Here is a 15,721-nt window from a genome sequence, read left to right on the forward strand (position 1 = left end):
GATTAATTTCTACTTAGCTTCCAGTGTTCTCCAATATTCCCAAAACAAAGAGAGAAAATCTGTGACCCACTGAAGTGCAGACTGAAATACACGACAGGCTGGAGCTCTATTTCTGGATGGTAACTCGGGGTCCAGGCTCATGTTGCCATATTATCTGCTTCCCTTCCTATTCTAAACTAATCTGAAAACACACACCCTCCTAATGAGCATTCGTCTGCAAACACAACCAGACTGAGGGGGCAGTATGTGTAGATACTGCCTCGCAATACTTTAAAGTGCACCACATTACGTATCCTGAAAAAGTGGCTGCTGGAAGGCAATACATTCTCAGAACTCAAACACAAAAGATCCTGAGGATACTATAGGATCCATACAGATACTGGCTGCAGTACAGCACCTAGCAGACAGCAGTTATACCTCCTTCTTTGGGTGTATGTCATATCCCCATGTCTTATAATTGTGAACAGTTGCATGCATTTTGTAGCGCTCCTTACAAAGTTGTCATTGGTTTTGATATTGTATTTAACAAAAGGCCAGTGAATCGTTCTATCTGAGCCTTACGACAGTTGGAAATCGGCAGTTTCTCCCTTAGGTTTGCCTATCTAACACAATCAGTTTTCTCAAACCTCGCTGCACCAAATTTTCTCTGTGGTCTCTTTTATACTAGGAAGCTCCACCACCAGTACGTGAGGACAGATCTCTGTAGTAGACACCCAGGGCTAGAAGGCTCCTTCTACAAGTAGTTTGTGTAATTTTATTGATCAGCCTGATCTAACTTTCAAGCTAGCCCTGCTTTGAGCAATGGAGTTGACCACAGAATCACCAGAGGTGCAACCTAAATCATTCTGTGACTCTAGAGAACAACCAGTACTACCAGTTAACTTACCTAAGATATCAATCCTGTTTCCAAAAATGAATGGCATCCTCATGAGTGACACTCAGTTTCCTGCGTGTTGCCACCGCTCATTTATGAGTATTACCTACCACAATGTTTTCATTTGTTTTTCAGAATAAAAGGCAGAAAAAAAACTAATAATAATCTGTCAACAACTCCAGCACGTATAATTTTTGACTGACCAGGTAGGACAGTTATCTTCTCTCTAAAGATACACCGGGTGGATTTCTCCATTCCTCACGAAGATCTGTCTCGTAAGATTCATCAAGAAGTACATGGAAAAAGACATTACCCCTCAGGAAAAATACGGTCCTCAGTCGTTGCTAAAAACAGTGCTCACGAGCATGAGCTTCACAAGCACAAGCATACGTGGATCATAATGATCATTCCAGCCCACACATTCTGCACCTCTGTGACAGAGGCCCACATGTCTCTTTTGGGATCTGATTCAGGTAGATGGTACCTGTGATATTTACAGCACTTAAATTTCAATAATTCATGTAATACTTAGCAATCATTTGCCACTGGCAAAATCCTCCAAAAGGTACATTACACTGACCATTCTTGCTTCCATTTTACCATTGAATGAAAACCATCACACCACTGAAATACTGGAAAAGGTTTCTTGCCTTGTACTAACACCAACAAATGTGGTGGCCTTGGCAGAAGAGGACCTGGAAGATCTGGCAGCTAGACTGCAGCAAGTTAAAAGCTGCAACTTCCCAAGAAGTGCAGGTGGCAAATCTGCATCCCTAAACGCAAGGAAATGACAACATTTGCAGAGGAGGACAAGGCTCTACCTCTCATGTTGGAGACATGAAAGCAAGAGAGGTAAGATAGGTAATTAGACATTAAAAGGATCTCTAAGTAACCAACCTCATGAACTGATCTTCCTCCCTAGTCAAAGCTGCAGCTAGCAGCCTCAGCCACACCAAGTGGGCATTTTTGCTGCTGAGATCAACAGAAGAAAACTGATACTGACATTCAGTTGTGATTGAGTTAACATGAATTGAGCAGCTGGAGCATCTTAAAGTAATTTTAGGCTGTTTGCATATACAGAAATACAACGCTCTATTGATTTATAATTGATTTTTTTTCCTTCCAAATTATCCCTATTAAGCACTGACACAGCTGATATGGCTTTATTAAAAAATATCCCTCTTCTGCCAAATTTTAATCAAAACATTCCCAGAAAACTCAAAAATATGGAGGTCTTTTGATGAAGACACAGAAAGAGTTAAATTCTTCACCACGAAGAAGTTGAAAATCCTGTCAAAGAAAACTGCAAGTCTTCTGGAGTTCTGCAACTGAGGTAAAATAAACAAATTTTAAAAGAGCTACTTGATGAAGATATTTGCATATCTTTAGTTTCCAAAGAACTTCTGATGAATTACACATAAAACTTTTAATATCACTGATGGAAACAAAAACTGTATATATACAAGACAAAGACGAACCACTAACTTCACCACCAACAGCAACTAGTTTCATCAAGAATATTTATTTGTATTCTGTGTAAGGACAACTTTTACCTTTCAGGTTTTTTTTCCCCCCTCTCTTACCTGTCCCCAAAAAATTCTTTTTCACCATTCAACCCCTCATCTCATGAAAAGTAAACAAACTAGAAAGCAGTCTTGTCTCCTTGGTGCAAAGTCTCTGTTGATTATGGAGTTTACTATTTTTCTTTTTTTGAGAGAGAAAAAGAAAGGAGGAAGGGCATGGAAAGATTTAGATAAAAGGTGAGTTGCTATTACTTTTAGCTACAGGAGAATGGTTGGTCCAAAAGTTTATTAAGAACTCAGAGTCTAAACTTTTTCACATAAACCCAGGATGGCAAGAATGGCTCTAATTGAACTAAAGCTGCTGAAGGTTTTATTTTTAAAAAGCTCATGATTAACTCATTGAAACACTCCCCCCACTCCAATTTTTGTCTTCTTTTTAACAATTAGTACCATTCTTCAAATTGCAGCAACTTGCAAGTGCTTTATAAACAACCATCTGCCTTATTGTATCTTCTCTGCTTTTCACTGTTTATCAATTTAAAAATGTAAAACACATTTATCAACACATTTATCAACAACGTAACAAATTCCCATCTGGGTTTATGAGATGCTCATCGTTTCTTTCAAGAATCATGCTAACAATAATTATGAAACTATCTCTGAACCTTTCGAGTACTGTCATGTTACTGTGATGAACCAACCTACTGCCAATTGCTGCCTACAAACGAGGAGAGTTCACTGAAGCACATCTGACATAATCATTCCAGTAAAAAGTCTTCACAAACAGCAGATTTTTGAAAGCAGATTTAGCATATGCAAATGAATACACTGCATGCAACAAAGATTCATATTTAAATTCCTATTTCCTTATTATGAAGTAGTCTTCAATCCTCACTAAAGTGTCTGCTCACCACAAGGCAATGGTCAAGATGAACGGATTGTCACAAACTGAAATCTAAGATTATAAAGACACTAAAAAAATATATCATTTAGGTTTTCCATGCTCTGCCTGTACTAACAATTGCTTGCTTACCAAGAGCAATTGCTTGAAAATATGTGTGAAGCAAAAGTATTTAAACCTTAACAAAAGATTTAATTACACATATGGCTGAGTAGCAAACATATAAGAGAAATTTGCCCAACATTTTCAACATCCTACCCCACTTTCAGGTACTTTTACTTCAAGTCAAGTTTTCTGTATCAGGTTTCTGCTTCACACTCAACTGTCACAAATCAAAAATAATCAAGTTATTATCAAAAATCCCTGTTACAAATGGGATACGATATAAAACCAGTAAGATATGATTTCCTAGCGATGTGCATTTATAATTTATCTTGGTGTCCAGAAAGCGATATTTCTCCTTTAAGCTCTTTCTCAGTTGCATTTCAAAAGCTTCTATTCCATGTGGATTCTTCTGCATCTCGTAAGATATGAGATCACACAGTAAACTAAGGAACTTTGAGTTTCTTCTGTTCAACTAAATTGTACAATTTGGGCAAAAATAGGTAATCATCTTTGTCAACAGTTATTCTAATGTAAAATTTTATTAAAGCAAAAAAAAACACCTGATAATATTGCGAGTAGATGGGGTACAACAGGCCCCAAAATAACACTATCACTTTGCTACCAAAGGAGATCACACAGAATGCGATTCAGCCATTTTAAAAAATAAGGGTAAGGAAAAATACTTCATTTCAACGAGACACTTTCACTCTACCTAAAGTGAGGAAGGGCCCGTGTTAGGTTCTCAGTGAGGATTTTTACGTTCACCATGAAAGTTGACCTTAACAGTGATACAAGCCTCAAAAAAAAAACAACAGAAAAAAAAGCATGTCACACATGCTCCGACACTTGTCGGAGTATCTGGAATCTAATTTCTCTCAATTTAATAATCTTTTCAATGGTCTTAGCCAACTGGTGGGTGCATTAGGCATCCTATGAAAGCAAACAAGCATAAATCACACCACATGTTATATTACCACCAATTTATTTCATTCCCTAAGATTTTTTTTTCCTACCAATGAATAAACAGCAAATACATAGCATTAGGTCATGACATACAACACAATTTTGCTTAAATCACATAACATATTTTATTAAAGGCTCACTAGTCAGAGAATGGGGAACATTCAGTGCTAAACTGTCTGTGCAAAGAAACTGAAACTAGTGTAAGGATTTGTACTAATCATCTGCAAATTTTATTTGGAACTTGATCCTGCAGCCCTTATTCACAAGATCAGACCCATTGAGTTTATTCACATGAGCTTCGGCTGCAAGATTGGACCTTAAGTACTATCAGGTGCACGTGCAGCCTATCATCAGATTTTGGGTTATTCATGTAAGAAGCTACCCTTTCAAATGCAGACTACTTAATGCTTCCTTCTTCATTAACTTACATGTCCTCTTCTGCTGCTCTATGCTTTCATTTGTGCTATGTAAATAGCTTCTTTCTATCAGCCATCCAAACAAATAATGCTCTTTGCAACCAAGGAGGAAATTAGTAGCAGGTGAAGGCTTATTTTTTAAATTGTGTTGAGACCAAGCTGTTCTTGAACTTAAAGAGAATCTGGAGGAGGAAAAAAAAATACTCCTTAGCAATCTTAATTATGGATTGTCATTGTCATAATTTCACATACTTATTTTTTCACACACATATAGTAACCTTGATGGCTAATCTGCTTTATGATGCACTGGACCTAAAATTATAAACATACTTTTAAAGCATATTATTTGGTGGACCAACATTTCTCTGCTAATCTGCTAATATAAAATTAACTGTACCTTATCAAACATGAAACACAAGTAATTTTTGACTTTACTGCTTTATTTTCCATACCTGTTCTACCTAAATAGGAGGTATTTGCTTATACTACGGTGTGGTAATTGCAATTAAAAAGCAACCACAATTCATCTGCTTATGCATTTGTGTAGTTCACAAAGGCAGCAGTCGCAAGTGATGCCATGTAATAGTCCTCGGACAGGACCACAGCAGGACCATTTGACCCATGGTCCACATCACAATTTGTGTATTTACATGTCCTTTTTCACTGTCCGAAAGACACAGGTAGTCAAGGAAGTTGGCAGTGCAAGTAAAACACTATACATTAGTGATAGCACTAAGCACATGTTAAATGGCCTCCAAGCAATCCCCAAATTGTAATTCCCCAAGGGCGAGAACTGAAACGCACAAAGGGTAAACCCTGACTGACTTCTAATGCTAGAGATACTCTGGTTCTTGAAACCCCCCTAGAAGCAGAATACCAACATCCTTCTCAAACGAAGTGGTTTCATCAACACAACTGGTATGGCCAGCAAGATACAAGGTGGTATCCCAGAAGATTTTAGCAGCATCTCTTCTCTAGTAACAGCTAATTCTGCAGTCATGAACGACCAGGGACTGAAGATGACTTGGCAATTTCAATAGCCACGAGACCAATACCAAGTGCAGCACAAACACTGCACACAGACATGTAGCTGAAGTGCAAGGAGATCTTCCACAAAAGCCTATTCACATCTAATCCAGAACCCAAATCTCCCGACTCCTGTCTCCTCCCACCCCCCAAAAACCATAATTATGCACCTGAAATAACAGCTCAAAGAATGGAGAATAAAGAGATATAAGTGGAGACATGGATGAATGGCTGAAATTTCCAGACAGATTTACGGCAGAACTACACAGATAGCCTCACAGAGCGAACTTCACATTTTCGCATCAATTAACTGCAAAAAATCATGGCTTACCAAATGCAAACTTATTCCTGCTCCCAGAGGGAACAACAGGCCAGAGCGCGCATTCCTTAAAATCAGTAAAATCCAATGAAAGCAGCCTGCAATGTGTTTGCTCAGTAAAAACAAATACCTCAGGCAGGATGGGTAAATCCCCTTTAAAATTAGAGAGTCAGTATGTAAAACCTGAACTAACTTTATAAAGAATTGCCACACTGAATATAGAAAATCCTTGGACCAACAATACCAGTCTAGCTGCTACTTCTTCTCAGTATATGCTAAGCTACATAAAAAAATCCATAAATACATCCTAAAGCCAGATAATAATGGTTCAAAGCTGAAGATACAAAGCAACGTCTTACTATGTCATTTCATGAATTATAACAGCTATTAGTCTCACCCTAGACTACAAAATGTTTAATGAGAGGGTAATGTATTTCTCGAATACTGTTCAACACCTATATAAATGACCCACCAGCTCATTGCACAGAAGTAGTCTTGTCTATGTAAATAGCTGACAGATCACTGCCCAAACCAAGGGCCTTGTCCAGCAGCGTCCCCTAAGCTCATTCCTTGCCACACACGAGACTGTGGCATACACACGTGGCCTGCTGAGAGACTTGTGCAATGTCAAACACCTAGCAAAGGCAGCTGACGAAAACGCAGGTGAGTTTCTTTTTTGTCTGGAAACACCAAACCAATAAACAGCTTGGAAAAACTCACCTTCCGTCAGAATCCTGACCTCAACCCTTCCAATATAAAAACAGTGCGTATTTGCAAAGATCACTCAAACCACAACCAGAAGAGTGACTGTAAGGAAGGCAAAATGCACATGACAGATCACAGATGTCAGGCACCCACCCTGTGAACATACCCCACCCCCTGACTAGAGTGAAATCTCAAAAAGTCTTTCATATTATATGGGCTGAAAATGTGGCAGTCACAGCTCAGACGCACAGAGTGAAGAATTTGATGATGTTGTCAAACACCTACCTGAAGGTGTGGCAGGAGATCAGCCCACATGGAGACACATGAATTTTAAGTGACTTGCAGAGCACACAATTATATTTGGAAAATGAGGCTATTCACAACACATGCAAAAGTCTGCACGCAAAGAGCACGGAATAGGTGCCAATCTGTGCTCTGCTGGCAGAAATGCATGATGCCAAGTAAGGCCCCTTGGAGGCCCCAGAGGGTCAGTATGAGCTTTTCATGACAGATGCACAAACAGAAAGGCTGCTTCCACCTCAAAGTCTCTTGAGGAGCCATAGCAAGAAAGTGGGAGACAGAGTTATCCCGACTCATGTTATCCCTGGAGGATCCAGGGGCTTTAACACACAAGCTGAACACAAAAGGTAAGACCTTGCCTGACTGACATCCACAATGGATTTTGCAAGAACGTGGATTATTCAATGAACTATTCTTTGAGAATAGAAATTCTTTGCAAAACAACAGAGCATGTGTATTTAAGAGGGCATTTGTATATGTAAGAATGCACGGACGAACTTCTTGAGGAGGAACTTCTTTACTGTGAGGGTGACGGAGCAGTGGAACAGGCTGCCCAGGGAGGCTGTGGAGTCTCCTTCTCTGGAGGTCTTCAAAACCCGCCTGGATGCCACCCTGTGCCACATGCTGTAGGTGTGCCTGCTTGAGCAGGAAGGTTGGACTAGATGATCTCTAGAGGTCCCTTCCAACCTTGAATATTCTGTGAATATTCTGTGAATGTATGCATAGAGCACTTAAAAGCTTTGCAGTATTAAGTGTATAGTATTGAAGTGTACACATGTGAACCTTGGATTATGCTTTCCTCTTCCAGTCTATTCCTCTCCACAGGAGGAAATTTCTACTTCTCCTACTTGCATGTAATTCATCCTGATACCCAAACTCCTGTTTGGGGAAATTTCTCAGATTAGGCTTCATTCACCTACTAGGGCTGAAGAGAAAATGGAGGGTTTTTTATGTTATTCAGGCAACTGGATATAGATTTGTGATGTGCACTCTTCTCTTGATCGTACATTCTCAATAAAATATCCCAGAGACCATCCTCTTATAACTAGAAAAAGCTATGTAATGATATATTTCTTCAGCTTCAATAAATATACCCTTGGAGCCAACAGAAAACACACACAGCCATTTAGTAATAAATCTAAGGATATTCTTAGCTACCTATCCAAAAATTATTCAAGATGTCTTATATTTTGAAATAGTTCAGAACTGGGCTTTATTTTGGACATTTAATTGCTTTTACTTTTTAGTAGAAAAGAATTCAAAGATTAAGTGTCCAGTACACGAACAATCAAACATATTTCTGACTAGCCCAAAGTAACAGAAAGAGGAAATGGGGAGTGAAGCTATTCAAATGTGTTGAAATGTGTTTAACCCTTACTAAACCACCACCACTAATGAAACAAGACAAGTCAAGAGGCAGAGGCATTTTGCAAGGGCTTCTCCAAGGACGTGCCACAACGTTTCCAAAGAAAAATCACTGGACGACAACCCTAAGGAAAAGGCTCCAGTTTGTGCAAGTGAACAAGGTATCCCCTTCCACGGCCTCCGAGGCCACGGTGGCTTTGGCAGCACTGGGACCTCCAGCAGTCACTGTGCTCAAACTGCTCCTTCTGTCGGGCAGGGGAGGTTATGGCACCTAGGCAAGGGGCACCTAAGCACACCCTGTACTCACTGAGATGCTATCCCCCTCATTCTGTCATACCAAGCTACAAAAAAAGCACAGTATTGAAATTGGAGTCACCTCCACAAACGAAAGAAACTACATCCCCAGTAGTCACTACTTGCTATCTCTATAGGAAGTCAAAGGAAATACCAGTAACATTCAAATATCTAATCAACCATCAAATAGATGATTATCAGTCTAATTGCTTCTGTTATTCACTGGAGGCTTGAGGAGAAATCAGTGAGCCCAGCCAGTATATGTACCTTTAGCTAGAAAGTAAAACTCTACAGGGCTTCTCCACGCACTGCTTAGCCCTGAGGGCAAGAAAATTATGGAAAACACTACACAGCAGAATTTTTCCAATTTGTGTAGCTACATTTTCTACTCTTTTAAATACTGAAGAAAGTCAAAGCATAGTCTAAAGTTCATTCTAAACTATACAGTAAATAATGTAAGTTACTGCTGGAGCATTAACATACAACAAAGTCTGAAATACATTTTGTTAAGTGATTGTAATCTCACTACATCTTTCTCAAAATTCATAAAAATAATTATTTTCATTGAGGAACACAAAAAATACTCACAATACTATAAATATATATGCATACACAACAATTCACATACCTCTCCAAGAGCTTCATAGCGTTTTTGGTTCCATCTATGCAAATCTTCACGATAATTAAAAACAAATGGCTCCCCAGTTTTTATATGTCTTAGCTGCCCTTCTATAAAAGAAACAATATGGATACATTTTAATACATTTCTTCATTAAAAGTAGGATGCACCTTACTGCAGAAAATTTCTAATTTCAGGAAAAAAAAAGTCTACGCAAAAAAATTAGGCTATCATCATTTTGCCACCTGTTTTGGTTATATTATCAATTTAAAAGCCAAAACAATTGTATCACACCAACAAAATGCATCCCTCCTCAATGATATACGTGTACTGCAAGATTAAACATAACATTAAATAATGATACTGAAATTACATACAATTATCACATGTCAATCCCTTTTGCAAGAAAGCAATGAGGCCATCACACTCCAGCTACCCACCACCCTATATTCATGGGAAGGGACATTTGAAGAGAATTACGAGTAGAAGAAACTGGGCCAGGGGCTAGGAAAAGAGGAATTTTAGTTTTCTTCAAAATCAACCTATTCACAAAAAAAAAAAAAAGCTTCACATCGAAAGTAAATATTTCATCTCTTAGCACAAAGCAATCAAAAGCTCCTAAATACAGTATTCAAGGAGATTATAATAGCACAAATATAAGCAGAAAGCTTATGCTGGAGCAGAAGCAAAACTCCATTCTATTCTTATTCCCATGCAACCTTGTGCAATTTTCTTCATTTATTGCACTAGTTTAGTAGCAAATTCAACCACCTATGAAGATATGGACTGGGTTAAAATAGAAAGAATAAAATACCAAGCAAGTAAACCACAGAAAATGGGTATATTACCAGCAATATTTCAGTTTATAAAACAAAATGGAAGTTATGATCTCAGAGCATTTTAAAATTGAAATAAATCAGAGAAATATTTAAAAGACATATGATAAGACATAAGACACATAACCGTGCCCTAGAAAACTGAAATGTCTGCATTACAATAGAAAGGTTTCTCAGCAAAACAAGAAATTGCAAACTCAGTTTGCACCTTTTCAGTTCATTTAGATTTTGAAAATTTTTGATGTTTTAAACCAAATATTTTCTGCCTGCAAATATGCTTAGTGGAGATTTTTAGCCAGACCTACCTTACCTCATGGCCAGTGCCCTTTTTCAGCTATTAGCCTCCAAAAGAATATTTCTGCCCAACTTCATATCCCTATCTCAGGTCCCAATATCCTTCTTCTCACAGTTTCAGCACACTCTACACTTAGCTACTACTCCTTAGCTAGTTACTTTTCAAATATGCCAGTTCTTAGCAGAAGAAGTTGCTCTCTCCATAATGATACAGGAGTAAATATTGGGTTTATTTTCAAGACTTTTTTTTGGCTTTCTGGTACCCTTATCTTCTTCGATTCTTTAAATTAGACACAAATCTTTCTTACTTTTTCATAAAAATCCCTATGATTATGACAAAAGAAGACAGGGTAGGCCATTTGAATGAAGCATATAAAAGCAAAATGCAAACCTCTGGCAGCCTACTGGCCAGGAGAGTATATATAAGGTTTTGCTACCTTCTATGGAAATCACTCAGCCTGTGGGGTTAGTGATGGAATTATTCAACAACATCATTCTAAAACATCATTCCTCCAAATTCAAATTTCAGCCCTTTTTTTATCAACCACACATGAACCATTAACTCTGAAGTCAGTAAGGAAGACAGTAGACACTGTGCAGATCTAAAAATAAGGAGCTGAAAAGTGACAGAGCTGAACCCCTCCCATCAAAGAAAGAGCATCACTTTCATGACACTTTTAGTCTCTAAGTACCTTCCTGTGAAAGCCATCAGGGTATTAAAAAGCTAAGTGTTGCATAAATGACTATCATTTAAAGGAAAGCTCTTTTTTTCTTTAAAAGTGGAAGATGTAAGACAGGCAGATTTAGAAACTAAAGTTCCTCTGTTCACAGAAAGGCACTGCAAAGAAGTAGGATTGTAAATGTCCCCATTTGTCCTACAGGCTTCAAACAATCTTGAGAAAGCCACTTCCTGGAGCCTGATAATACTTCAGCTTAGAGGCCTTTTCCTGTTGTATTTTAACATATATGACTGGAAATTATAAATACTACAAACTCATGTAGTATATAGATTAAGCATGATTGTAGTCATTACAAAAACTCAGCTATTCATGCAAAACCAGGACCTATACCAGAAGACTAAAACACATTACTCATGGTTTCATCAATAAAAACACAGGTATTTTCCTGCGAGTATCAATGAAAAAGCTGCTATAAATTATTATCTGAATAATAATTCCTTCCGTGTATATAAAAATGAGGCACTAAAGTATTATTTAAATAAGTGACTACTCCTTAGCCTTATTTTTTAGTATGACAAAAGAAAAATAACTTCTAACTTCTGTAAAGCAAAACAAGCTGAAAACACTCTAGAAGTACAGACAGTATAAACCTACATTACTGCATAAAGAGGATTTTTTTGGACAATTTTATTGAACCAAAAAATTACTACTTAGATTTTTAAGTCTATTACACTAAGGCTTATAATTTTATTCTTACCAGAAAAATGTGAAATTCTAATAAGGATTTATAAGGTATAATCAAAGTCTGATAACCTCTTAACATTATTCTAAGCACAGTCTTTACAAAGCATATACAACTCACTTTCATTAAAACCATACTCAAATCCTTCCAGAGTATCAGGGAATTCAAGTGGTGGCTCATCTTTTTTCATCAGTTCATCCAAGTCTATTCTAGACAATAGATCTAAAAAAAAAAGGGAAGAAAAATGACACGTTTCATGGTATGCCTGGTGCATTTCACGCTGACAAATGCCTTTATTCGGTTTTCTAGATCTTAATGGCACAAGAACAATCTCTGTAAAAGCAAACAATGGACTGCCTTATGCAGAATCCTGTACCAGATTTAATGACTGCATCTGAACTTCAGTATATCCTGTTTATTGAGCTCTAATTGAGCTCTGAACAAAAAGGGTTCAGTGACAGAGAAGTCACCAAACCATAGCAGTTTGGTTCAATGATTATCACAGAATCACAGAATGTTCAAGGTTGGAAGGGACCTCTAGAGATCATCTAGTCCAACCTTCCTGCTCAAGCAGGCACACCTACAGCATGTGGCACAGGGCGGCATCCAGGCGGGTTTTGAAGACCTCCAGAGAAGGAGACTCCACAACCTCCCCGGGCAGCCTGTTCCACTGCTCTGTCACCCTCACAGTGAAGAAGTTCCTCCTCACCTGGAGACTGAACTTCCTGTGCTCCAGCTTGTGGCCATTTCCCCTTGTTCTATTGCTGGCCACCAATGAAAAGAGCTTGTCCCCTTCCTCCCTGCATTCTCCCTTCCTGAACTTATAATGTTAATCATATTCCCTCTCAGTCTTCTCTTCCCCAGAGATTACCCTCAATCTTATGAGCACATATCTCGTTTCTAGCGTGCAGCACAGTGTTAATATAAATTTGCTACTATTTTACCTAGCCCCCACATCACACCATTGATGCATTCTTGCTTGCCTGCCTAAACAGCTGAGGTTATCAAATGTGTGTTACCTCCCAGGCAGGCACCCGCTGCGACCACAACACTCCTGAACCCTTCCCCTTTGACACCCAAAGAGTCTGAGCTGCTCCCCCTCCTTAATAATTCTCAATTTGCTAAAATTGCCATTCTTTCTACTGTAAGCCATGATACACAGATGCTGTTCAGACTTCCCATCCCTTCAGAGTTGGGATACCCTAGTGCTGCCTGTGTTCACCAGTGTGAGTACACCAACATAAGTGCATCCGGCAGTATTCATTCCTAGATTTCAGGATTTACATTTAACCAGAGGCAAGCATGCAAATATGTTTTGCTTATGTCTCACTACTACTCAGCCATGGTATATACAGACCACAGCTTGTCATCCCGGCCTCTTTTCATTGCTTAACACCAGTGCAATCTGACACTATCCTTTTATCGTATTTCCTAATTATTACAATTACATTATTAACAACAACTCAACACAAAATGTTTCAGCAAGACTCTACTGAAACACATTTTAGCACTTCCTTGAAGAGTAATTTGAAGATCACATATCAAAAAAAAATACATATACACACACATTACATAATTAGTGCTACATTGGTCTTGTATTGTTTATAAATCAAGATATGTATTACAAAATTGCCTTAGAAATTCTAAGTATATTGCTTTACCACCTCTGCCACCCATACGGCTGACTCAGGGGAACCAAAACAGCTTTAAAAGGCTCATTTTCTTTAAAGCGGCATTGTTTGGCATAGTTCAGCTCTAACTCCTCTTTCATCCTTCAGTTAAAGGCAATTATTTAAATAAGTTTTTTCTTGTTACGTTTGGGCCTAACCTTGCTTGGCCTTGCTGTCAGTGCCACGCTTACGAGTTACCCAAGCTGCCTAAGCTGAACACTGCTGCACTGACCCTCTGAAATTTCCGCCGTGTTTGAAACCTAATCAGCCTCCACCCTCCTGGCCGCTCCTTGGCTTGTCCTTTCACGGCGCTCCAGGTTCACCTGGCGCTCACTCCAATGCCCATCCGACTCACACTCTCCGGCTCCTTCCTTCCCAAGCCGTTCCACTTGGTAATGCCCAGTGGGTGACCAAAGAGTATCCTGCATGGTTACTCGCACTGAACGTCTCTCCAACCTATGTCACAGTACCCAAGCCTTTCTGTGCTATCTCAATATCCAAAAATAAAACCGCTGGATGCAACTGGGGAATTTCTGGACATGCCTCCTCAGTACTGCTCACTTTCACATCAGCTCTATTCAATAGCAAAGCGCCCTGACATTCAGTTATAATGGTGCTGGTGTGCTAGCCCTTGAAAGTGTTTGGGAAAAACTGCTTTGGTCCTAAGCCGAATAACCAAACAACAGAGGTGGAAGATCTCTCTCAAAGAAGTTTTTGCCAGCAGGATGTTAAAAGCATGTACTTTTCTCTGGCCGACTGTCACAATACCAAAGTGGCCTAAAAGTTTTGGACACTCCTGCCTCTCCTTGGAAAAAAACTCCACTCACTTCTCTAAAATTTAATTTCACTGCAGTTTCCACGTCTTGTTACGGTGACCTAGTGGGAAGTGCATTTACACAAGAGTGTCAGATGCTAGACAATAATGTCTCCCTCTTCCGAGGAGCAAGGACAACACTGTATGAGATGCCCATTTAGTCTGTCCTCGGTATGGGAAGCCACAACCGCATAGTCCATAAAAACGCAACTGTTTCAATGACCCTACCCCTTTCAACTCCCTAACCAGACACTTCCTTCCTTGCTAGGTAATTTTTTCAAGCTGAAATTAGCTCAAGTGTGCTTCTAACTTTGAGATTCTTGTAAGATCTTGTCCCTCATTCTCCCCTAGATATCTTTGAGACTCAAACTCAAATCCAGGCTGCATCATAGCTCAAAATCAAGCGCTTGACAACAGACTTTCTTAATAAGAGTTCACCAAATTAACTGAAGATAATCACATCCTCACATCAAAATTTCATTATAGAGAATGTATCTGAGGTAAGCACTTAAATTCAATGTTTGATTAGCTTACTTGTAGGTCTAGTCAACTCAATATACTTCCAAACTTGAAAACTACTTCCATATTTTTTTTCTGAATAAAATTACTCACTAAGTCACTGAGGTTCCATAATTTTTTAATGTAAAATAAACTAGAAAATTTTAGAAAATCAAGATGAAAATCAATGTCTTGAAAATATTTTTGACACTAACATTCTGTAGTCTGTAGATTTTTGGAAGCTGTCATTTGCTTACACAAATACAAAGCCCAAGTGTCACAAAACTGAAATGCTACCTCACAGAAACTAAGAATACTACTGCATCAGCTAACTTTTTCTAAGGATAATTACAAAAACTATAAAATTAGTGGCTATCTTATTCTGCTACTCCTCATCAATATAAAAAAGGTAGTTTCTTTTTGTATTTTATATATTAAGTATATTTTGTCTTATAAAACTATTGATAAGGGGACAGTATTAGACAAAAAGCATCAAAGTCTCTTTCAGGATCCTAACTCACATCTATATCAAGCTATTTTCCATTCTTAATTTTAATAATTGATTGTTAAATGTCTCATATATATAAAAAAGAAGGCAAAAAGATTCATACCTTTTAATGCAGTAGTCTTTTCTTTTTCATCTGGGCCTCCTTGCTGGAGTTGAGCCATCCTTACCCAAACTGTTAACAAAATCAAAGCACTTAAGTAAATATACATCAGTCTTCAAAGGATGATCTGAAAATGATCAGGAGTAAGAAATTAGGCAAATTTATTGAC

At 38.4% G+C, this 15,721-nt stretch overlaps 1 protein-coding gene across 1 annotated transcript in view; it reads right to left on the reverse strand.

Annotated features, from left to right (window-relative positions):
* The window catches only part of LOC112951397 (protein FAM172A-like), a 38,867-nt gene that overhangs the window by 18,272 nt on the left and 4,874 nt on the right, over window positions 1-15,721 (reverse strand). The window contains exons 2-4 of the mRNA XM_026044094.1: window positions 15,556-15,624; window positions 12,083-12,184; window positions 9,420-9,520 (exon numbers count right to left, since the gene is read on the reverse strand). Of these exons, the coding sequence (XP_025899879.1) occupies window positions 9,420-9,520; window positions 12,083-12,184; window positions 15,556-15,613 (261 nt within the window). The 5' untranslated portion in view covers window positions 15,614-15,624. The remainder of the gene's footprint in view (window positions 1-9,419; window positions 9,521-12,082; window positions 12,185-15,555; window positions 15,625-15,721) is intronic.

This window comes from Nothoprocta perdicaria, unplaced genomic scaffold (assembly GCF_003342845.1).
Source record: "Nothoprocta perdicaria isolate Ctin4 unplaced genomic scaffold, notPer1 scaffold_35, whole genome shotgun sequence".
NCBI lineage: Eukaryota > Metazoa > Chordata > Aves > Tinamiformes > Tinamidae > Nothoprocta > Nothoprocta perdicaria.